Genomic DNA, 23,478 nt, shown 5'->3' with positions numbered 1-23,478 from the left:
ATCTCGAGCAAGATATGAGAGGGAGGACGAAATGGTTGAAGACATTGATGATGTCGGATTGAAATTCTATTCAATATCAAATCTCAACAGAGAAGACAAGCTATTTCTTGAAGAAGCTTATGAAGGAGAATTATTGGATATTGGTCATTATTTGAATACCTTGTCTAAGCAGGGGAATTGGTCTACAGAAAAATTCAAACAAATAAGAAAAAAAAAGCATATGGATTTTTACATCGAGATGGTCTTCATCCTACGTATCCTCTGGCTATTCATTTTAAATGGGTTGTTGATTTGGTTATTATGCCAGTTGGGTTATGGCAGATGAGATATTTGGTTTTAGCTCGTGAAGATTTATCAAATCAAGTAGAAGGAAGAGCATTGAGGACAAAATCTACAGAGGGGATTTGTAGGTTTTTGCTTGAAGATGTCATTTGCCGTTACGGGTGCGTAGGAAAAATCACTGCAGATCATGGAGAATTAAATGCACAAGAAGCTCGTAAGTTCTTTGAAAAATGTGGAGTTAAACTATCACTGACTACTGCTTATAATCCGGAAGGGAATGCGAAAAGCGAACGCGGTCACCCGCCGATTGTGAAAGCATTGGTTAAAGCTTGTAATGGGAAAGTTAAAGAGTGGCCACGGCTTTTGTCATTTGCATTATGGGCTGATCGAACAACACATAGTTCGGTGACAGGATATATGCTAGTAGAACTTATGACAGATCAAAAACCAATTATGTCGATTGAAGAAAAGGTACTTACTTGGAGTATGCTACCATGGGAAGATGGATTGACAAGAGAAGAACTTCTGGCTATTAGGATTCGACAATTGGAGCAAAGAACGGAAGATGTCCAAATAGCATTGGGAAGGTTAAAAAGAGCAAGGTTACAAAACAAGGCGCGATTCGATAAGTAACATCGATTGAGATCAAAAGCAATCGTGGAAGATGACTGGGTACTTGTTTATGACAATAGTCTGGATAATCAACATAGTACTTTGCAGAAATTTTCAAAACGTTGGTTTGGACCATATGTTGTAACAACTGTTCATGATAATGCGACTTACTCATTACGGGAGTTAGATGGTACAAAATTGAAAATACCAATTGCAGGGAAGCGAGTAAAAATATTTAAACGAAGACATGTAGAGATGAATATGGAAGACCTTAATGAAGGTACAGAGATTCCGCAGCAAGAAGATGAAAGTGATTTGGATAATGAAGGTGACGAAGACGAACTGGACAAAGACGTAGGAGATATATTCTGAATCAAATAGCAATTGGATAAATTGGTGCATACCGGAGGATGCACAGGTTCAGAGGGGGTGGATGTCGTGTTGTATCACGAGTATACAGTGAAAATAAAAAGAAAGGGGAATTTTATTAATATTCAGTTACCTCGAATATTGGGAGCATCGACCAACTCCAGCGCAAATACTGAGTGGTCAGGTTCTGTCACCCCGTTATAGTCAACCGGGGCATACTGAAATGCTCCATTCGATTCTAATAATAGGAGTTAGCAGGATGAGAAGGACCAATTCACACGACGGGTTTGAAGAGCCAATTGGATCCAATTTCGAGAATCTAATCCGGGTCCTCTTACCCAATATGAGACCTGTATTGGTGGGGCAACCCAATGCAGTCTAGTTACGGGAAAATTCAGGTCTTACAACGGGCCTCAGTCAGTCTGACGCGAAGACCAATTTGACCCAATTACGCGAGCATCCAGGTTACTACGGGCATCTTACCCAATATGGGACCTGAATTGGTCGGGCGACTCAATGTGGTCTCGATTACGGGGTTCGATTCTGTTTCAGGCTGTCTTGTTCTCTGTGCCGTCTCAGGGAACGTTGTTTTCGGTAAATAGATTTCTTAAAGGCAAAAATGGAGGAGAAAGCTTGACGGCGAGAGCCAATTTCGGATCATAGCTTGAGGTGGGAGCCAATTCCGGATCTAAGATGGAAGATTGAAGAAATTCAGAGGATAAGGTTAGGTGGGATATAGTTTTTGGGGGTGTGGTTTTTTTTTTTTGAGGGAAATCAGGGGGGGGGAGCGAGTTTTTCAAGCTTCTGGAAGGTTACTAGTTCGGTTTTTCATTGGAGGTTTTTGGAAGATCAAGGGAATTAGAGAGAGGAGCTTCATGCTTCGGGTCGGGGAAGGAAAGACATAGAATTTGGATTTTTCTTCTTCGTAGAGTTTTGGGGAAGACTGAGGCAATCGCTGCTGAAGTCAGTGTTGTAATGGTGAATCGGGATTTTTAAATGAAGTGGGTTTGAATACTCTTGACTGTTTTGTGAAATCGAGTTACGTCTGTGATTGAAGGATTAAAAGGGTGTCTATAGGATTGAGTATGCGGAGTGAATGAAATTTATTGGGTTAATCTAACAAGACAGTCAGTGGATACAAGATCGTAAGTACAAAGCAGTATTGAAGGTTAACAGTTTGGGTTGTTCGGGGTTCTCTGTAACGTCTAGAGACCTACCGGCTGGGGCAAAAAGGACTTCGACAAGCAGTCGAAGAGCACCCGTATAGATTTACGGTACATTATTGCAGTCGTTTATATTCCAGCAGTCAAAAACTGATAGATTGCTTGACTATCGGCGAATCTCCATACTACCTTCTACAGCCAGACGCCCGGCGCGTTCTCGAGCAGGAAAGCACGTAATACGACACCGGGCGTCTGGCTGTAGAAGGTAGTATGGAGATTCGCCGATAGTCAAGTAGTCTATCAGTTTTTGACTCCTGGAACATAAACGACTGCAACAATGTACCGTAAATCTATACAGATGCTCTTCGACTGCTTGTCGAAGTCTTTTTTTTGCCCCAGTCGGTAGGTCTCTAGACGTTACAGAGAACCCCGAACAATCCAAACTGTTAATCTTCAATACCCTTTTGTACTTACGATCTTGTATCCACTGACTGTCCTGTTAGATTAACCCAATAAATTTCATTCACTCCGCATACTCAATCCTATAGACACCCTTTTAATCCTTCAATCACAGACGTAACTCGATTTTACAAAACAGTCAAGAGTATTCAAACCCACTTCATTTAAAAATCCCGATTCACCATTATAACACTGACTTCAACAGCGATTGCCTCAATCTTCTCAAAACTCTACGGAGAAGAAAAATCCAAATTCTATATCTTTCCTTCTCTGACCCGAAGCATGAAGCTCCTCTCTCTAATTTCCTTGATCTTCAAAACCCTCCAATGAAACCGAACTGGTAACCTTGCAAAAGCTTGAAAACTAGCTCCCCCCCGATTCCCCCGAAAAAAAAAAAAAAAAAAAAAAAAAAAAAAAAAAAAAAAAAAAAAAAAAAAAAACCTCCCTCTCTAAAACTATATTCTCCCCTAACCTTATCCTCTGAATTTCTTCAATCTTCCATCTTAGATCCGGAATTGGCTCTCGCTGTCAGAGCTTAGATCCAAAATTGGCTCACGTCATCAAGGCCTTCTCCTTCGTTTTTACCTTTAAGAGATCCATTTACCGTAAACAACGTTCCTTAAAATGGCACAGAGAACAGGACAGCCCAAAACAGAATCGAAACCCCGTAATCGGGACCACATTGAGTCGCCCGACCAATTCAGGTCCCATATTGGGTAAGATGCCCGTAGTAACCTGGATGCTCACGTAATTGGGTCAAATTGGTCTTCGCATCAAACTGGCTGAGGCCCGTAGTATGACCTGGATTTTCCCGTAACTAGACTGCATTGGGTTGCCCCACCAATACAGGTCTCATATTGGGTAAGAGGACCCGGATTGGATTCTCGAAATTGGATCCAATTGGCTCTTCAAACCCGTCGTGTGAATTGGTCCTTCTCATCCTGCTAACTCTTATTATTAGAATCGAATGGAGCATTTCAGTATGCCCCGGCTGATTGTAACGGGGTGACAGAACCTGACCACTCAGTATTTGCGCTGGAGTTGGTCGATGCTCCCAATATTCGAGGTAACTGAATATTAATAAAATTCCCCTTTCTTTTTATTTTCACTGTATACTCGTGTTACAACACGACACCACTTGGCGTGAATCGAACCATAAAACCATGGCCGACTCTGAGCAGCCTGCGTGGGTGAGGCGCGTGACGTTAGCGTGTGGTAGGTAACATAGAGATATGAGGATACTTTCCTCAAATGATCGACACTGATTCGAGCTGTGCGTTCATGCTCCAAGGAGCCAAGCCTGAAATTTGATCCGTAGGAGAATTGCGTGGATGAGTGGTGGATGTGAGGCGATGAGGTAGGGGAGCAGAGTCGGTGACAATGAACTCATAGGCTTGTTTCTCAAACATTCACAATGGCCGCCTAAAGCTTTTGTCCCGCTAGGCTGGAGAGCTAATGCAACTTTCAAACCTTCCCTGGATATCTGAGACTTTGTGAGGGTGGTAGAGTGGTAGAGTGAGAGGGCCATGTTTAACAATGATTAGAAAATGCCCGCGCTTCTAAGAAAAAATCCGCTGAGGTGAAATGAACATAATGGTTGAATTTCTTTGGATGAACCTTGTACGGGGGTGTGATCAGAGAGCGTGGAGAGTCAAGGGGAGGGAGTGAGGTGTTGCAAGGAACTAATGATGACAAAAGTAGAGTGAAGCTTTTGAGCCTGTGATCATTCCATTATTACACACACTGAGGTTTTCAAGGGGTGAGTGGATGAGGTGGAGGAATATCGGATGCGTGGTCAAGCTAATCAGGCATGCTTATTTATTTATTTTTTTGTTTGGGTTTATTCGTCAATGGCAGAATAGAAGCAGGCGGACCGCGAAAAATCCAGACTCACGATGTAGAGCCCTGTGCAGTGAGTAGGTGCGTAAGTGCACGGTGAATGGATGAAACAAAACACCGGAAGGGTGTACCTCTCAGAGTATTGAAGAAAAAGAAGTCTAAAGGCTACAAACACTTAGCATCAACAAGTATTGTACTCTAATAGAAGTGTGGAGGAAGATGATTCTTACTTCCAACACTCTTTACTTGTAGGTGGTGGTTTGCTTATCAACGAGACAACTTCCATCCATTTGATATTACATCTATTTCTACCTCTTCTTAATAAAGCCTCGATACTACCATAATAACTTACTTTATCTCTTTGCTGCCTTTTTACTATTAGCAACATACTATGCTTAAAGTTTATGTGGTTGTAACAAAGAAAGTACTTGCTGTTCTTCAACACTCCCACTTTGCTAATATTCAAAAGGATTTTAATTCTAATCTCTGAATCAAGTCATGATGTCTATCCTTTACTAATGCCTTTGTAAGCACATCAGCAAGCATGTCATTTGTAGCACAATACTTCATATCTATTATTCCATCTTCAATCTTCTCTCATATGAAATAATGTTGAACATCAATGTGCTTGGTCCTTGAATGATGCTTTAGATTCTTTGCAAATGCAAGACATCCTTGATTGTCACACATAATGGAAGTTGCTTCTAGTTGCACTAGACCAATGTCTTCTAAGAATTGCCTTATTCAACAAGCTTCCATTGCACAATGACTTGCTGCCATGTACTTTGCCTCCATTGTTGATCTTGCAATAGTATGTTGTCTTTTACAATTCCATGAAATGGCTCCCACTCCAATGAAGAATATATATCCTATTGTGGATCTTCCATCATTTACATCTCCAGTTCAATCCACATCACAATAACCTTACAAGTCAATGTTCTAACCACCAAAGTATAATTTGAAGTCTTTTGTACATTTAAAGTACCTCGTAATCCTCTTTATTATTTTCCAATGCATTGGTCCAGCCTTAGACATGTGTTGGCTTATAACACTCACTGCATATGCAAGATCCACTCTTGTAGCCACCATTGCATACATGAGTGAGCCTACTACTGCTTTGTATGGAATACTTTGCATCTCATCTTCAACTTGTGCAAACTCCTCATCCGTGAGCTTCATCAACTTCAAATTTGCCTCCAAGAATGTTCCAATGGACTTGCACTCCTCCATATTGAATAGTTTCAACACTTCTTCAATATACTTTATTTGGCTCATTGTAATCGTCTTGTTACCATGATCTTTTATAAATTCCACTCTTAAGCAATAGTGCAATTCTCCCAAATCACTCATCTCATATTCCTTCTCTAATTTGGCCTTCATCCAATCCATCTTTTCCATATTATTAGCCAAGATGATCAAATCATCAACATAGAGGATTACAATCAGCAAGAACTCTCTAGATTGCATCACATACAATGAATGATCAGCTTCACTCCTTACAAATCCTTCATTGATAAAGAAGGTGTCGATTCGTTGGTACCATGCCCTTGATGATTGTTTCAACCCATACAAAGATTTCTTCAATTTGCAAACAAGATGTTCTTTGCCTTGTTGTACAAATCCTTGATGTTGGTCCATATAGATGTCTTCTTACAATTCTCCATTCAAAAAGGCCGTCTTCACATCCATTTGGTGTATTTCCAAATCTATTGCTGCCTCAATTGCTACAATGGTCCTTATGGTGGTGAATTTGGCAACGGGTGCATAAGTCTCATTGAAATCAATTCCAACAACTTGTGAGTATCCTTTGACAACTCATCTTGCCTTGTGCCTCACCACCACATCTATTGCATCTCTTTTAGTCCTAAATATCCATTTACAACCAACACTAGATCGATTTAGTGGAAGAGGTGCCAATTTCCATGTACCATTGTCCATAAGAGATTGGTATTCTTCTTCCATAGCCTTCTCCCACTTGATTGCATCTTCACACTTCATAGTATCACAAAAAGATAATAGATCAGCAAGAAGAGCAATATTTGTATTTTCTTCACTTACTTGAGGGAAGATGTGATCCTTCCACTATTCGCCACGTTGCCTTCTTTCTCTCAAAGGATATCTCCTTTCATTGATTGAAGAACATTCACCTTGTTCTTTTTCAACTCTTAAATCTTGTCGTTTCTCACTCAATGGTTGGAAGTCTTCATCATTGTCATCATCCCAATCTTCAACATCTTCATTTCTTTCATTGCTGGTCCTATCAATTATAAGAGCTTTCATCTTTTCAAACTTCTTTGGCTTTTCATCTTCATCATCTTCATTGTCTTCATCTTCTTGTTTCTTTGCTGAATTCAAAGATGTGTCCACAAACACACCATTACTTCCACTTGGACACATCTCTAAGTGCTCACAAGCACTCTTGTGCTCTAAGAACACAACATCATGACTTTTGATGATCTTCTTGGTTTCCAAGCACATTAGCCTATATGCCTTAGTACCTTCACAATAACCAAGAAATACACACTCTGTACCTTCTGCATCAAGTTTGGACCTCATACAATTAAGTGTTTTTGTATATGCAATGCAACCAAAGGTCCTCATATGGGAAATGCAAGGTTGTCTACCACTCCATGCTTCTTGTGGTGTCATTGATGCAAGAGCACTTGTTAGATATCTATTTCTTATATATACTGCATTCACCACAGCTTCCATCCAAAATTCATAGCCAAGGTTTTGAGCATGTAACATACTCCTTGCCATCTCTACAATGGTTTGATTTGCCCTTTCAGCAACACCATTTTGTTGTGGAGTGTACAGAGTTGTAGTTTATCTAACAATTCCTTCATTCTTCAAATAAACATCAAATTGCTTAGATATGTACTCACCTCCATTGTCCGTACGTAGCACCTTGATCTTGCATTCACTTTATTTTTCAACAAGTGCTTTAAAATCCTTAAATCTCCAAAAGCATTCATTCTTGGCTTTAAGAATATAGATCCAAATCTTTTTTGAATAATCATCAATGAAAGTGAGGAAATACCTTGATCCTCCAATACTTGTATTTTTCATAGGTCCACATACATTTGAATGGACAATCTCCAGTAACTTGGTAGTACGTGTTGCTACACTCCTTGGAAATGAGGCCCTTTGTTGTTTGCCTTGTATGCATCCTTCACATGCAAGTTGTTTTACATTTTGGCTTGTATTTCTAAGATCTAAGCCACTTACCATGGTCTTGAGCTCTTTCATGCTCTTCACATTCAAATGGCCAAGGCGACGATGTCATATATTCAACTTGTCTTCGTTTGATGTAAACTCAATAAATACAACTACCTCCACTCCATTCACCTTCTTACAAATGAGTTAGTATAAATTTCCGTCTTTCAAGCCTTTGAAGACCTTGTCTCCACTCAATGATCTAACAAAACATCCATTCATGTCAAATTGAACTTTAAAACCTTCCATTACAAGTTTACTCACTGAAAGAAGGTTTTGCTTCATCTTAGGCATATGAAGGACATTTTTGAGTCTGATCTGATTGGTTTGTCCATTCACAACCACCTCCACCATAATAGAGCCAATTCCAATGGCTTCACATGTACCACTATCTGCCAACACCACGTTTAATGCTGGAATAGCTTCATAAGTATCAAATGAACACTTATAAGGTGTCATATGCTTGGAACAACTTGAATCCACAATCCATCTTGACATGATAGCCATAGAGGTCCCATTTGGTGCCATGAATGCATAATCTTGTCCTCCAAACTCATCTTAGACACTATTTACATTCTCCTTCTTCATCTTTTTGCCTTTGTAGCAATTTCAAGCAAAATGGCCTATTTTGCCACAAATGAAGCAAGATTTGACATTACCTCATTGATTTGGATAGTTGTCCTTGCCTTGACGTGAATACAATATTGAAACTTCACTTTGGGGCTCCTTTTCTTTCTTCTTGGTTACTTCATGGGTAAGTCTTGCTGTCACATAGTCCATTGTAAGTTCTTTTACCTTGATGGAATCCAATGCCACAATAAGGTAGTTCTAGGATTCGGGAAGGCTCATTAGCAAGGTCATGACAATATCACTTTCTTCTAAAGGCTTGTCAACAGTTGCTAGTTGATTTGCAAGAGCCTTTATCTTATTGACATGAGCCATGAGGTCTTCACCTTCTTCCATCTGGCAAGTAAAGAACATCCTCCTTGTATAAATGATATTGGATAAGTTCTTGCTCTCATAGATGTTGCAAAGAGTCTTCCATGCTTCCGCTGGTCCTTTGCAAGAGATAATGTGAGAGAAGTTGGCTTCATCCACATTTGTTGCAATCAACCCAAAAGCCTTCTTTTCACGACGTTTGAACTCCTTCTTCTTCTTCATATCAGCATCTTTGCTTGGAGCCTCTTCACTTTCATCTATAATATCCCAAAGATCCAAAGATGCCAACAAAAGCTCTAATTTGACCTTCCAATGGTAGAAATTTTTACCTCTAAACTTCTCAATAACTCTCAAGCCTTCACCCTCACTTGAAGCCATGTCTAAGGTAGAGTTGTATCAATAAAGGTTATAAGAGGAAGTCCTAATGTTCTTAAAATCAGCAAGAAGGTTTAGGTGCCTTAGAATCACAGAATCCTTCTTTGTGAACAAACTAGTATTTTTACTCTCAAAAATACTCTCAACTTCACTTCTAAGGATTCTTACAAGTCTGGTGACCTTTCCAAATCTAAATTGACACTCTAATACCTCTCTTATATTCACAAGTCACTTCTATATACCAAAAGAGGCGTATAAAGCAAAATAAGCAACTTTATGTGATAAATCAACCATCAACACCAAAATGATCTTAACCACAAGTAAGAGCAAATCAAGATCTAGATCTAGATCTGAATCTGAAAGTTAGGTACTTTTAATACCTAACATCAGCAACAACAACTTGATCTACTCTACACTTACAAAATAAAATACTTCAAAGTCTTCAAAAGACACTCAAGCAAATGTGAGTGGGCCCAGAACCTATTGAAAAAAAAGAAGTCTAAAGGCTACAAACACTTAGCATCAGTAAGTATTGTATTCTAATAGAAGTATGGAGGAAGATGATTCTTACTTCCAACACTCTTTACTTATAGGTGGTGGTTTGCTTACCAACGAGACAACTTCCATCCATTTGATATTACATCTGTTTCAACCTCTTCTTAGTAAAGCCTCGGTACCACCATAATAACTTACTTTATCTCTTTGCTGCCTTTTTACTATTAGCAACATACTATGCTTAAAGTTTATGTAGTTTTAACTAAGCAAGTACTTGTTGTTCTTCAACAAAGAGTTTATCCCACGAGATTTGCTTGTCTCGAAGACCCACAACCGCACCATTCTCAATGATTTGATACTTAAACCTTCGTCATTGAAATATAAGAGCAAGATTTCTAAGCGAAGGAAAAAAAAACTAGCTGGATGTAAGTAAAGCTTTGCTCACTAGTAAAAATTGACATTAAAAGTATCAAATGAACTAAAGGTAAATAGTCAAAACATGCCACAAATGAGTAGGGCATGAAAATTGTAAACAGTTATAGGACACAATGTCTTAATAAAAGAAGAGAGTAATTCTACGAAACTTGTTTGGGATCTATCCCTACCAACACCTATTGCTAACACAACAAAAATTCGACTACTGTTAATTATCTCCAACCACCAGGAAGTACAAAATATCCAAGAGAAGGAGTCGAAAGAGGTCCAATGCACAAAATGACGAATCCGACAAAATGAGTTGCAATGAAAAACAATTCTCCTTTGCTACGACTCCACATAATTGCGAAGAGTACAGGAGCAAGTGAACCTGCAATAGAAAGAGAACACAGAAAATTTAACAAAGAATATGAAATCCTTTGTTTTATTTTTAAAAATTTAAAAGAATGAATTATTTCACTTTTTTTCGTGCTTTAAAAGTTGTTTATTATTGACCTTTGATTTAATATTTTCTTTTCTAATATTATATCTTATTTTGAAAAAAGATGAATATTTTATGTATAAAAACTTTTATTTGATATTAGAAATTGTGGATTCTCCTCAAATTTATTTTGTACATATGCCAAAGTTGTTTATTAAAGAGATGAAAGGCTAAAAAATGGATACTATATTTGAAAAAAATACAAAATAGATTTTTAACTATTCTAAATCTTTACTAGTTTATTAACATTATTAATAAAGAATTATAACTTATTATCAATATCAACTATAGAATTATTATTCCTATTTCTTCATAAGAAGTCAATAATGAAGTCAAATGTTTATGCCAAGAAGTTGTGTAGTTAAGAGAAGTAGATCATTTTTATAATTGAAATAAAAGAATCTTGCTACTATAAGTATAAAGGAATTAATGATTAATATGCGGGAGAAGTTTGATAGAACATGATCAAAATTTTAAGGGTTTTTAAAACAAGTCAAGGTCTATCTAAGGTTATATTCTTTGCAATATTGTGATGGATTTACTTAAATTAAATTTATAGATACAATCTGATCTTGAAGTATTCTCTCTAAGTTTGTACCTTTAACAAAAATGATTCACAACTCTTATATGATCTAAATTTATTCTTGGAAGTATTTACAACTACATTGATAGAAAAGTGATTAAAATAATGGTAGTTTAGATAGAACTCTCATTTTTACAATTAAAATCATAATAAATTATTATACATATTGTTGATTTCTAAAAGTTTGCATGTAACATGGATTGAAATGATAATGTCCTTATCAATCAATTTTAATATGAATTTAAAGATAATAACAAGGATGTATTATTGATTTGCCAAAAATAAATTCATTGGAATAATTTATTACTCAAGCCATTCTATGCAATAGTTGACTTTTTGAGAGATGCCAAGAACAAAGATTTGAGTAATGAAAAACAACTCAAGCCATAATGATGGCTCTTAAGTTTTTAAAAACTTATTCATCAATGCCAAAATTTATTTGAAGTGATTTGGTACGTTTCAAACCTCTTACAAAATAAATAAAAAAAAAAAAAAAAAAAAAAAAAAAAATACATAATTACAAAATAAGAATCATGATTACAAAAAAAATGATGTATCAAAAAACAAGTTTTTTAGTCACAATAGGCATAACATAGTTGAAATCTTAAGCAATATTTGGTAAAGGTCCTATTTTCTCCTTAGATCTCTAATCCTCCTTTATAATAGATATTTGTTTAGAATTGAAAAATTATAAAGCCTCTACTTTGTTAGATTCAAGAATCTTAATATGTTTTATAAACAAAGATTTTGTTAAAAATTGAAAAAAATCTTTAACATGTAGAAGTTATAGATGGTTGTTTGTTGTCTTCAAAGAATATTATACATAGAAATCTTCCTATGGATATGACAATTATTGGTCATAATAGCTTTACTAATTTTTAATGTTATTAGATTTCTTTCTAATTTAATTATTTTAGGTTTATTATTATTAGAATAATATAATCTTTAGATTTCTTATAACCTTGATTTTTCTAATAGCATAATCTAGAATTTTGTTATTAAAGTAAAAATTCATAAGACTTGTACAACCAAATTCTTAAAAGTAGGTGTAATAATTTTATGCATGCTACAAAAAAAAAAGATAACCTTTTGATTTTTTGCCACACCCATGTTCGATAGTAGAAAGACTTTTAGTGGTATTTCAAATCAATATGAAGATTATTAAGTTATTTTTAAAAAAAAGAGTGCAAATACATTTTCAAAGCATTGTCTTTATGATTATTCAAATGATTTTAAAGAAGAAACTCAACTACCATTTGGACCAATCTATAGCTTATCATAAAATAAGTTAGCTACCCTCAAGGAAAATATTGATGACAACTTGGCTAAGAACTTTAAACACTATTCAAAATTTCTTGTATTAGCTTTTAATTTATTTTTAAAGAAAAAAAATAGATCACTATGGATATATATGGATTATTAAAGAGTTAAAAAAATCACCATCAAGAATAAATATCCTCTACTTTTAATATTTTAACTTCTTAATCAATTGAATGAAGTAAAGATCTATACAAAAATAGATTTATTAGGATCATATAATTTGATATGTATCATAGAAAGAAATTGATAGAAGAATAAATTTTGAAATAAGTATGGATATTTTGAATATAATATCATATCTTTTAGATTCACAAATGCACCAATTATTTTTCAACATATAATAAATGATGTTTTTTGAGATTTTTTAGAAAATTTTGTTGTATGTTATCTAAATAACATTTTAATCTATTCTAAGAACACAAAAGAATATAAACTTCATATTTGTCAAATGTTAAAAATATTTAGTGATGTAAGACTATGTACCAAGATGAAAAAGTATGTATTTCCTACAATTCAAGTTAACATCTAAAAATAATGGCCTCATGATAGATCCTAAAAATATTTGAAGAAAATCATAAAGGCCTTAATAATAAACTTAAAATAGGGTGGTCTTGTCATTTTGGTATAGAACACTATTGATGGCTAAAAAGACCTATCAATAAAATTTAAAGAAAACAAAGATTAGAATATGTGGCAAATATAATTTGTTGCATCTTAAACTTCTTTAATATGTAATCACTACTCTGTGTGGAAGTTGTTTTTAGAAGGAGAGGTAATATCATATATATATATATATATATATATATATAGTCTTAGATTAAAGGAATTAAATAGAAGTAAATAGAAATTAACAAAAATCATAATATCTAATGAAATAGCTTTTCAAAAGCTTCAGAGATGCAAATTTATTTGTAGGTAATTGAAAGATTAAAAACTTGGCCAACAAGTTGGTTAGATGTATCACATATTAGTAACTAATAGAATAAGTTGGATATGTGATACACATGTAAAAAAACTTGTTTTGTAGGTTAAACACATCTTGCAAGTTGGACACATGTTGAAGGCTCTATAGAATATCACCACATAGCTCGTTGTTAAATAGTACATATGGATGCAAGAAAGAGCCCTTTATCATTCTTACCAATATTTTTTTAATTTTTAGTCTTGTTTTAAGAGTATCTTGTCTTCTTGTATTTGATAATAACCATTCTAGTCTCAATATTATATCATTTTTGAATAGTTATCTACTCTTTTTTAGTAAGTTAAGAGTGTACTGACCTTTTGATTTTTCTAATTCATATCCTTAATAATACTTTTTTATTCTTTTTATGTCATCTTTCTTTGAGATATATTTTACATGTTTAATATATATCTTGTCTTTGACAAAAGTATATCTTCATATTAACAAACTATTGAATAAATATCCTCTTAACTTTTCAAAACCCTATTCTTCCAACAACGACTACTATAAGCCCATAATTTGCTGTAATTGAAACATCTTGTAATGAAGTTTTTTTCTTAGCAAACTTACAAATGATTAAAGTCACTAGACTTATTACCTACTTCACCATCAATATTAGTTGATATTCTTATATGGTGTCATTCATCTTATATTGTATTTTTTTGTAGATGATATTGATTAATACTCTAAGTCATAATCAATTCCTTTCTTGACCATCTACTCAACTTAACTTACTTAGTTCTTAGAACAAATCTCAAGATCAATTTATACAAAGAATTATTAATTTAACTCTTGAATTAGTGGTAGAATTACAAGTACACACAACAATCAAGAATTTGACCATAATATTGGCCAAAGTTATTTGACCATAATATTGGCCAAGTGTATATATCTCAACTAATGGAAGAAGAATGATTCTTATTCAAGCGATTAATATCTTGTATATATTTTCTTATGAGCTAGAGTTCGTGATAACAAGCACTTCTGTGTGCCAACAATGCCACACAATGAATCAAATCAAATCCAATTTCTTATTTCTAGACTATACAATCAGCGAAATATTAAGTGTATAAGTAGACAAATTGTCCTGTGCGTGCGAAGAGAAAGTGTACCAAATGGCGAGACGTTTGGTAATGCTTCCACAAGACAAATGGATACATTTAAAAGCGTTCTGAATAACTTGACGTTGTTCTAGGTGGACTAAAACAACCTAAAACTGAGAGGGCATCACATGGAAGACTCAAGTTCCGTGGCGTCTTGGTATTCACCACGCAAGAGTGTGGTTAGCATTCTATGAAAATCACAGTTCTCAGGCATTTCTAGGCCAGATTTATAATAAATTACAAGTTCATGAAAAGGCATTGGTAACCGAGATGGTCAATGTGCCCTCCTGCAAAGGAGCGATCGGGGCCACTTTAGGAGTAACTGGATTACGGACGGCTATCTGTCGCGGCATTATCGTGCCGCAATGCAGACCTGTACCTTTCACATTTAACTTACAATAGTTTTTAAGGATGGTTGACTACTGTACATTGGGGTCGCCATGAAATTGGGTTCATGTGCAGGTTGTGAGTCAGCAGATAGGTCTACTCCTGTTCATGATGTCTACTTCGAACTCCTTCATCTCCATGCAAATTGCCGAGATGGCCGCATCCTGCTTCGCGAGGGCACCGATGTAATTTTGGAGCTCATTTGCCAGCAAAAGTCTCTCAGCCTTGATTAATTTTGTCGGGGCTGCGATTCCAGTAATCTGCTCCATCCAAATTTCTGATTTCCTGTCCTCAATCCCCACAATATCTAGCTGCATATCCGAGATGGAGCTGCAACGAGGAGCGAGTGTTTTAACTTCTTCATAATAAGCTTCTTCCTTGTCGGAACTTTCAAGGGAACGAAGCTCTTCCAGTTCTCCTGTTTCATGCTTTCGAGATAGAGATATTTCATCGGTAGTTCTAAAACCTTCATCGCTGTGAAGGTTTTTCGCAAAACCGCACTCATGAATTGAAGATTGCATGTGTATGTTTGGAGAGTTCAACTTCTCTCTTAGCAACAAAACCTCCTGTTCCAACTCTGTGCGAAGCCGCAGCTCTTGTTGCAGGGTAGTGTTCGCACTTTGAAGTTGGTCTTGGAGACACTCGACCTCCTCCTGTAACCGCACTTTTTCTTGCTTGCTATTTGTCTGTTCTACCTCCATCTCGTGTACCAACTCTTCCAATTTCTTGACATAATAGTCTTCGGTCACAACTGGGGGTGACAGCTGAGCGACTGGTGGGAGCATTTGTGTTTCCGTCAGAGCCAAAGCTTCCTGCATTGTATGCAGGAAAAATTAAGGCGAGGTTGGAGAAGGCGCAAGAATAATTTTTACGACATTTAAAAAAAAGAAAAAAAGAAACACGCACTTATTCAACTCGTACAGTCACAGTAACAAAATCTATGGATGGAGATGCAAATCCAACCTCAAGATTGGCGTTCTCTTGGGATAGAAGATCAACTTGATCCTTGAATTTGCGAGTATCCTCAATAGCCGTCTCAAGCTGTTGTTGATGCTGTACAAACAGGGCATTAAAAGTCGCCTAAAAGCCAGTAATCTCAAGATGTTGAGGGGTAGCAAAAAAGTATGGATGAACATGCTCATTTCACTATGCAATTTGAATTTGGGCCCAATAAGTTAAATTAGATTGTGCACTGGAGGTCTACAAAAACGAAGTAAGCGTCCATTGGAACCAGATCTACAGCCACGCCAGCGACAACTGCGTTTTCGAATAAGCATGCAAACTTGAATTTGAATTCTGAGGATACAGTCTGATTTTAAAAGTGCTAACCTCGAGTTCTTTCTTGTTGAAGGATGTCTGTAACTGTTCATGCTGAGCTTGGAGCTCCCTAAGCTGATGCTCAAGCTGCAAACAATTCCCAATGCCGGGGGCTACGTTAGAGTGGCAGAAAATTTTACACTACTCAATTGCAGGCGGATTACTGGTGTCATAGCGTAACATGCTATTATTCCAGAATGAGCCAGATGACGATGAGATAGGTCATGCTGGTAGCAACTAGCACCGAAGGGAGGCCATCATTTGGATAGCCTGTTACAAATATGATCTTGGTTACGAAAATGGCTGGTGCGTCACTTCGTCGTTAGTTCAACTCAACTAACCACAGTAGTTAGAGAGAAAGCACAGTTCATACAGGACCAGAAATAACACTAACCAGGATACACCTTGAATCTTCGCTAGCTGACGAGGAAATGGCCCTACGGTCAAAACGATCATTGAAGAGATCACTATTCATGTGACCACCATTTAAAGATGCCCAAGTATCTTCATCTGCTACATTTTCGAAGTCCGCTGGTGTTGGTGGCTTATCGAGCACATCTGGACTCTTCCAAAAATCTTCCTCATCTTCAATCAAACTTCCAAACGCAGGCGGAAGTCCAAGGTTGTGGCTCCTTCGAAGGGACACGGGAACAGTGCTTCCAAGAAAGTTTGATGGTGCTTCAAACTCTTTCGCCGTTTTCTTCATTCTCTGTGTTCCAATTTCAGTGCTGATGTCATATTGCAGAATAATACATAACCGTATAAAGCATGTTATGTATTAAAGGAAGAGCCTACATTCCGCACAATTAAACTACGAGATGGTATTGTTACGAAAAGGTTACCTGAATATCTGGGTCAGACGTTACTTGACGTGGACACCATGTTTCCCTTCTGCTTCCCTGCCGTTGGTTCAAAGGCATGATTAGTTGTGCTTTGGTTCATTGCTACATAAGCTGAAGCAACGGAAGTCCGTACAGCACGACAAAACCACAACAGATGCACAAGTTCATAATTCTGAAGGACGAGAGCGTAATAGTTTCCAGTTCAAATGTTCAGTTCCGACGTTCTTGAGAGATGAAATGTGTTTTTTCAGATAAGAAAGTGTCCGAGTACCTTCTGAGAAAGTTGGCCGAAGTCATCAGTGGCTGAGCTGATGACCATGGTGCTGAGATTCTCAATCTTCCTCTCTTGTTCTTTTAGTTTATCATTCAAAGCCTTTTTCTCTTCTTGCAGCTCAAGCTCCAGCTTTTCTCTTTCCAATTCAATCTAAAATATCCAATACCCAAGCTTAATCAAGAAAGAGCAGCATGCACGAAACAAATGCATTCAATCAGAACGTTTTTATGCAAAGCGCCTGCAGAAATTGGGATCACATATTTTCCTGGGATTTGAACATCAGCCTACTGTTGCAAAGAGATTGTGCTACTAGAGCTGAGAAACTATGCACACAAACCTTCAGCAAGTCATTTCGTAGGTGCTTTATCTCCTTCTCCAATTCCTCCGAAGGTTTAGATCCTTGCCCCTGAAATAAAAGTTGCATACTCAATACACTAGACACAGACTATAAGAAGCTAAAAACATTTCTCCTCCAAGCGAAACCTAGACATAGGATGTAAACGTTGCTTCATGTGAAGAAAACCTTTAAGCCCCCAGGTATCAAGCCAGTTCCAAAAGCCGTTATTCGTGCAACTTCGTCTATTACGAGTTAAGACTAGAGGAAAGTACACCATTGCAAGTCAACATTTAGGAGCAAGTCTTAGATTGGCTACATGTACTTTCAACTACAGGAAGCTAAGGGTGAACAAACCTGCAACTTTAGGAGAAGCTCTTCAATCTCCTTTTTCTGCCGTTTTAAAAGTGCTGCATCTGTTAAAGTCTGCAACAAACGGACAAGGTAAGCTCCCGTATACTTGGCCACAGAGCAAATGAAGATCCTTGCTTTGGTGTTTGTATTTCAATCGGGTAACTACATGCTGCACCTTAAAACAAATGCGATGTATCCGAATCAGAGAAATCCTTAGTAAATGTGTCTCAAAGACGATATTTCGAATGTATTGATGAGTCACCTTCCACTTAGGTAAGTCATATTACCTCATTCACTTGGGCACAATTTGTTACTCGCTTTGCCCTACTAGCAAATTGCAAGGTACCTCGACTTTCATCTATTTGTTCCTGCGACAATGTTCCGCCCAATACAGCATTAAAACGAGACAAATACTATAATAAAGGCTTACATTTTTCCTCTTTGCGTTTCAATTATGTTTTGCCATGACAAGCGAGATGTAGAAGAGGGGAAGACACATTGCTCACGGCGGAGTGACACAACTGCCTAATAAGCACCAGACCTATCCTTTATCGGAGAACCACCTTTGACGCTGTACCGGACACACACACCCCAAGGGAGGGATATCATTGTTATTCATTTTGAACCAAGTATGAATGAAGCCGGAAAACTTTTTCCAATCTACAGAGTTGGTAAGATCTGATTTTACCTCATCAGGAGTCATTGTACAGATAATGGCAGTGCGAGCATTACCCCCTAGCGCAGTTTGAAGGATTCGAGTAAGCTTACTGTCCCGGTACGGTATGTGAGCTCTGAATGGAATCAAATAAACAAAGTTGATTAAACATTCGTACATAAAGTATTCTCTAGCCATTTGGTGTCTACGATGGGTTCGTACTAAACTAACAATAGTTCTGATCAAGACCGGGCATTAAAGATACTTACAATCGAGCTTGCAACTTACTTGAAACACAAATATTAAATCTATCACTGACCCTTGCTTTGCACCACCCTCACAAAGCTTGTTGATGACGTTTCCAAGACACATTAAACTCTTATTGATGTGTCCTCCCTCCTTCAAGCGGACACCTCCTGCTCCGGTCTTCGCGATTCTTTCTGAACCGGCGAGATCCACCAAGTTCTGCATGAGGAGATGAAATACACACAACCAGTTGGGACATGGAAGAAAAAATCAACTCGGATACATATATGCAGGTGTGTGTATATCTCTCTATACACACACACACAATCTGCAAAATTCTGAGTTCTGATGACATTTGATTAAACTTCATCATAGCACCAGATAACCAAGTACCAGCGTCTCGGAATCATGCAGCTCCACTCTTGGAGACATTGCTCCTCCCGTAATATAACAAATGGTAGTTGTTTGCGAGTAGAATTGTCTTACCAGTTCAGATACACGAACGGCATCCACATCATCAGATCCCTGTCCACCATGACACTTGCTTCTGCTTTCAATCACCTACATTGGTGAGACATGCAGAACATTAGGCTTGGGCTCATACACAAGACAGTTCCACATAAGCACAATTCAGACATGCAGTACAGTTCTAAGCATTATGCAACATACAAAATGGCGTATAAATGGGTAGATGAGAACTAATTTCATAGAGTGAAGGTATTCAAACAGTTGCGATATTGCACCAAGCTTGATGAGTCTCACCATACGGAATATGCTATGAGAACGACTACTGTTGATGTTCATGTTGGTTTCTCCGAAATGACGTTGAACTGCGAAGTGGCCGTGCACATGTCAGAGAATAAGAAAGTGGAATATTGTCCACGTGGAAAACTTCTTAGTAAGTCGTTAAGTTCTTAATGGATGGACGTATTCTCAAAGGCACACGGATTGGTAAACGAAAAAGATATTTCAAGTTTCAAACATGTCCTTGGTTAGACTACAACCAGCTCTAGTAGAGATTAAAGCTAAGCAGGCCATTCAATGGCAACGGCCTAGAGCAAGAAAAGTGAGACCACAGGCAGTTGGTAAATTCCTTCACTCAACCACAGCAGAGTATCAGCACCGTTAGCAAGAGCCGATGAAGTGAGGCGATTTACCTTCTCCAGCCTCCAGCAGTCCAAGCACTTGTTCAACACTGTCAACGATTTCCTCTCTCAAGCCTGCTACGAAAACGCCCTTCTGCAGAGGTGATCAAGTGTATTAGAGAAAATCCGAGTTTGGCTGGGTAAACCTTGACGTTCACGCGATTCACAGGAAACAGTACCTCCAGGTTCTCGTGAACTTGCAGCTTACGACTGTCTGGAGTCAAAAGATCGTTGATTTCTTCATTATAGATTTCCATGTAAGAGACACGGATGAGGTACTCCCTGTCCGACGCCTGCGACACAAAGGGGAACGATTTAACCTGCGGACTACAGGATAAAGTGGCTGCTAAAATAGCTAGGTAGAAAATGTGTGATAGTATAACATATTGAGCATACCGAAGAAACGTTCACAATGAAGTTTAGCGTAGGTGTTTCTCACCTTTTGGATATGACGAAAAATTTCATTCACGGCTAGGCGAGTAATTCCTGGCTCAGATTCTGAGCCACGCATGGTGTATGTTTTTCCACTACTGGTTTGCCCATAAGCAAAAACTGTGCCTGTTGGGTTGAAAAAATGTTACAATAGTCAGGATTGTAGCCTACGCCTACATTACAAGTGTAAGCAACCACTGAAAAGGTCTTTCTCAAGTGTGTGAAACCACTTGATTTGTCAATATTGTGAAGTTGCTGAGCGACTGGGCAAGCTACAAATTCGTACACATGCTCATATTTCCTACAAAATTGTAACAATAAAACATCAACTCCGACTAAAGGGCATACCGTTAAACCCAGCAACAGCAGATAGTACAACATCCTTCGCATGCTGCTCGTAGATGTTGATATTCTTGGCGTCTGCTCCAAAAATTGTATCTGTACTCGAAACCACAAAGGTGAGAAAATTTCTGACATCCTAAAGGACGTCTGGTACCTAGGTCTCAATGTATTCGTTGACGCATTGTCAGAAAAATCGATACGATCACAAGACAAGAGGTTTCTGAAACATTGACGTTCAGATTTTAAGAAACATTAAGAAAGAAAAACAAACTATGAAATAGTTTATTCGTGTTGCTGTTTCGAACTACACTCCATAAAATGCAAAATCGGGACCCGCACAGGTGATACCCAAAGGCATCTCTTGAAATGCTAGGATCTGCGGTCCTTTTTCCTATTCAGCCAACTGGATATTATAGAAAGGTGAAGAAAACGTACCAAAAGCGAAGGTATGACCGGATACGACTGAGCCAGCTGCACTGAGCAACGATATTGAGTTGTCCGACACTTTCCAGTGATGACCTCGAACTACATTCTGTTTCGTAGGCGGTCTCAACCGAATGGCCACACAAATCTTCTCCATAATTTCTCCTTTCAACTACGTTTCTGCTTTGATAGAATTGTTGTCCCTTCAAACCGTTGGGATTGAACTCACATTCATATTTTCACAAATACTGTGTTCTCTCTATTGGTCTGTAATCAGAATTATACATTCAATATCGTTAAATGTCATAGATTTGGCAGAATGAATGAGCCGAAAATATTCATTGTGCCATTAGCGAAAGAGGAATGAGAGAGGCGAATGGACTCAAGCACACACCAAAAGAACTATTCTACAGTGGGATACGAGTCGCCCTCCTAAACCAGGGTGTGAAAATTGGGACTTCGATGCAGGAAAAAAACACGATGAACACACACTGCGAACTAGAGAAAATAAAACATTGGAAACTATAATAGGGTGAACCGATCCAATTCATGCTGAAACCAACAGTCCCCAAAAGGGACCTATTCTCCACTACAGTTGTGACATCCTGCACAACGTAACTTCCAGGGATGGCAAAGTACTATCAATGAGTTGCTTGAGTTGGTTTTCACTCTTTGCAATTTGATAATTTATAACCAAAGTAGTGCTGTTGACCGCTTTTTGGAAAGCTGACGGCTTAACCAAAAAGAGCAGCAAGCTTTCATGGAGAGTTACTCATAAAATATCTACTTCTTACAATCTCGAACGCTGGGATCGGCTTCAGCCTTCTCATAGCATCAGGAACCCAGTTCGTGTAAACAAAAGGTCCAACAAAGGCACACAACTGATACATTCAACAGTGCGCTCAGAGTCCGAAACAGACCACAAGCAATGTGAGCTGGTGAAGAATACTATTTCCGAATTCCATAGCTCACATTCAAATTTCTCAGCCCATCCATCCGAAGCGCTTCGGTGGCAACCAAAATAAAAACACTTAGCAGAAGTGGGGTTAAGCATCAACCTTCGGAAATCTCCGCACACTCTCTCTAGCTAAAACTTAAACCCGCGCCCTTGAAACCTCGAAAAGATCTCCCGAGGCGCATTCAAGCTCGCGCCTAATCAACTACGACATGCCCAGCTTGACACTGCAAGGACCCATCCATAACAAGGAAATACGCGTAGGCTCATACAACAACTCATCGCCTTTGACTACATACCTTGAGCGACGAGCCAAATTCCTTCCAATACACGCACATTGGTTGCAAGACTACCGCGAGCTACAAGACTTGAAACTCGGTCAGGCCTGGAAACAATCCGCAAGATGGGAAGCATTTGCAAGTAATTCAAACCTCGAAAAGGACTGTTCGTCTTGGTGCATTCATCGCAGTAATCGGGGGCTACTGCGGTTCAAGTCCAGAGTTCGAAGACGGAAGAACTTGAATTTGAAAATGGGCGGGGGCTTCAACGTCTCAAACGAGGTCTTTGTCCGGGTCTTCCTGTCCCCATCGTTTAAATAGCTGATTGAGGCCCGGGTGGCAAGTTCCTGGGCAATCTTATTTCCTATTTCGCCTCGAGATTGGTACCCGCCGGGCTTTAATCCGGTTCTTAGGCATTCAAAACTCTCTCTCACTTCCTTAAAGCGGGGCGAGAGGTGTTGGAATATACTTTTTGTGTGGGGCTTGTGTTACAATAATTTTGGCTCCTAGTCTTACTACTTTATATGTCACACTAAAATAATGGATTGATAAATGAACTTGAAGATAATTGGTTTGTCATATGTCCAAACTTGATTAATTGCAAAATGTAGCATTTGTATGTGTCATAATCCATAACTAATATATATTTACCTAGATAAGAAGTATTAGGTAGATTTGATATTATCTTATAGTAAAATTTCTTAGAAGCTTCATAAATGTATATTTAACTTTAAACAAGTTTGAAATTGATTAATAGATTAAAAACTTAACCAACAAGTTAGCCATGTGTTGCACATATTAGTAACTTGTAGAAGAAGCTAACTATATGGCACACATATAAAAAAAACATGTATTGTAAGTT

At 37.8% G+C, this 23,478-nt stretch overlaps 1 protein-coding gene and 2 non-coding genes across 6 annotated transcripts; 2 read left to right on the top strand and 1 right to left on the bottom strand.

Moving 5' to 3' along the window:
* The first annotated feature begins 4,111 nt into the window (after positions 1–4,111).
* LOC112275411 (small nucleolar RNA Z103) lies at positions 4,112–4,201 on the top strand. The gene has a single exon (XR_002967724.1). It is a non-coding gene; the product is annotated as a small nucleolar RNA Z103 (small nucleolar RNA).
* A 215-nt stretch (positions 4,202–4,416) lies between these two features.
* On the top strand, positions 4,417–4,501 carry LOC112275424 (small nucleolar RNA U36a). Its single transcript, XR_002967737.1, has one exon. It is a non-coding gene; the product is annotated as a small nucleolar RNA U36a (small nucleolar RNA).
* A 10,118-nt stretch (positions 4,502–14,619) lies between these two features.
* Positions 14,620–22,896, bottom strand: LOC112274726 (kinesin-like protein KIN-7L). Of its 4 annotated transcripts, none has more exons than XM_024504437.3 (19): positions 22,770–22,896; positions 21,396–21,650; positions 20,967–21,056; positions 20,626–20,744; positions 20,366–20,479; positions 20,199–20,280; positions 19,804–19,871; positions 19,528–19,602; positions 19,115–19,260; positions 18,829–18,931; positions 18,428–18,508; positions 18,144–18,212; positions 17,790–17,858; positions 17,450–17,602; positions 17,179–17,235; positions 16,731–17,045; positions 16,349–16,423; positions 15,983–16,072; positions 14,620–15,831 (listed from the first exon to the last, which is right to left on the bottom strand). In XM_024504437.3, the coding sequence occupies exons 2-19, from the start codon at positions 21,538–21,540 to the stop codon at positions 15,103–15,105; spliced, it is 2,580 nt and encodes an 859-aa protein (XP_024360205.1). In that variant the 5' UTR covers positions 21,541–21,650; positions 22,770–22,896; the 3' UTR covers positions 14,620–15,102. The 4 variants fall into 4 exon arrangements, with proteins under 4 accessions (XP_024360205.1, XP_024360204.1, XP_024360206.1 ...); XM_024504436.3 differs by having other exon boundaries at positions 22,638–22,777; XM_024504438.3 differs by lacking the exon at positions 22,770–22,896 and adding an exon at positions 22,442–22,586.
* Positions 22,897–23,478: the final 582 nt, after the last annotated feature.

Source organism: Physcomitrium patens, chromosome 22, assembly GCF_059467195.1.
Source record: "Physcomitrium patens ecotype Gransden chromosome 22, ASM5946719v1, whole genome shotgun sequence".
NCBI lineage: Eukaryota > Viridiplantae > Streptophyta > Bryopsida > Funariales > Funariaceae > Physcomitrium > Physcomitrium patens.
This window is presented reverse-complemented; position numbering and strand designations above follow the sequence as displayed.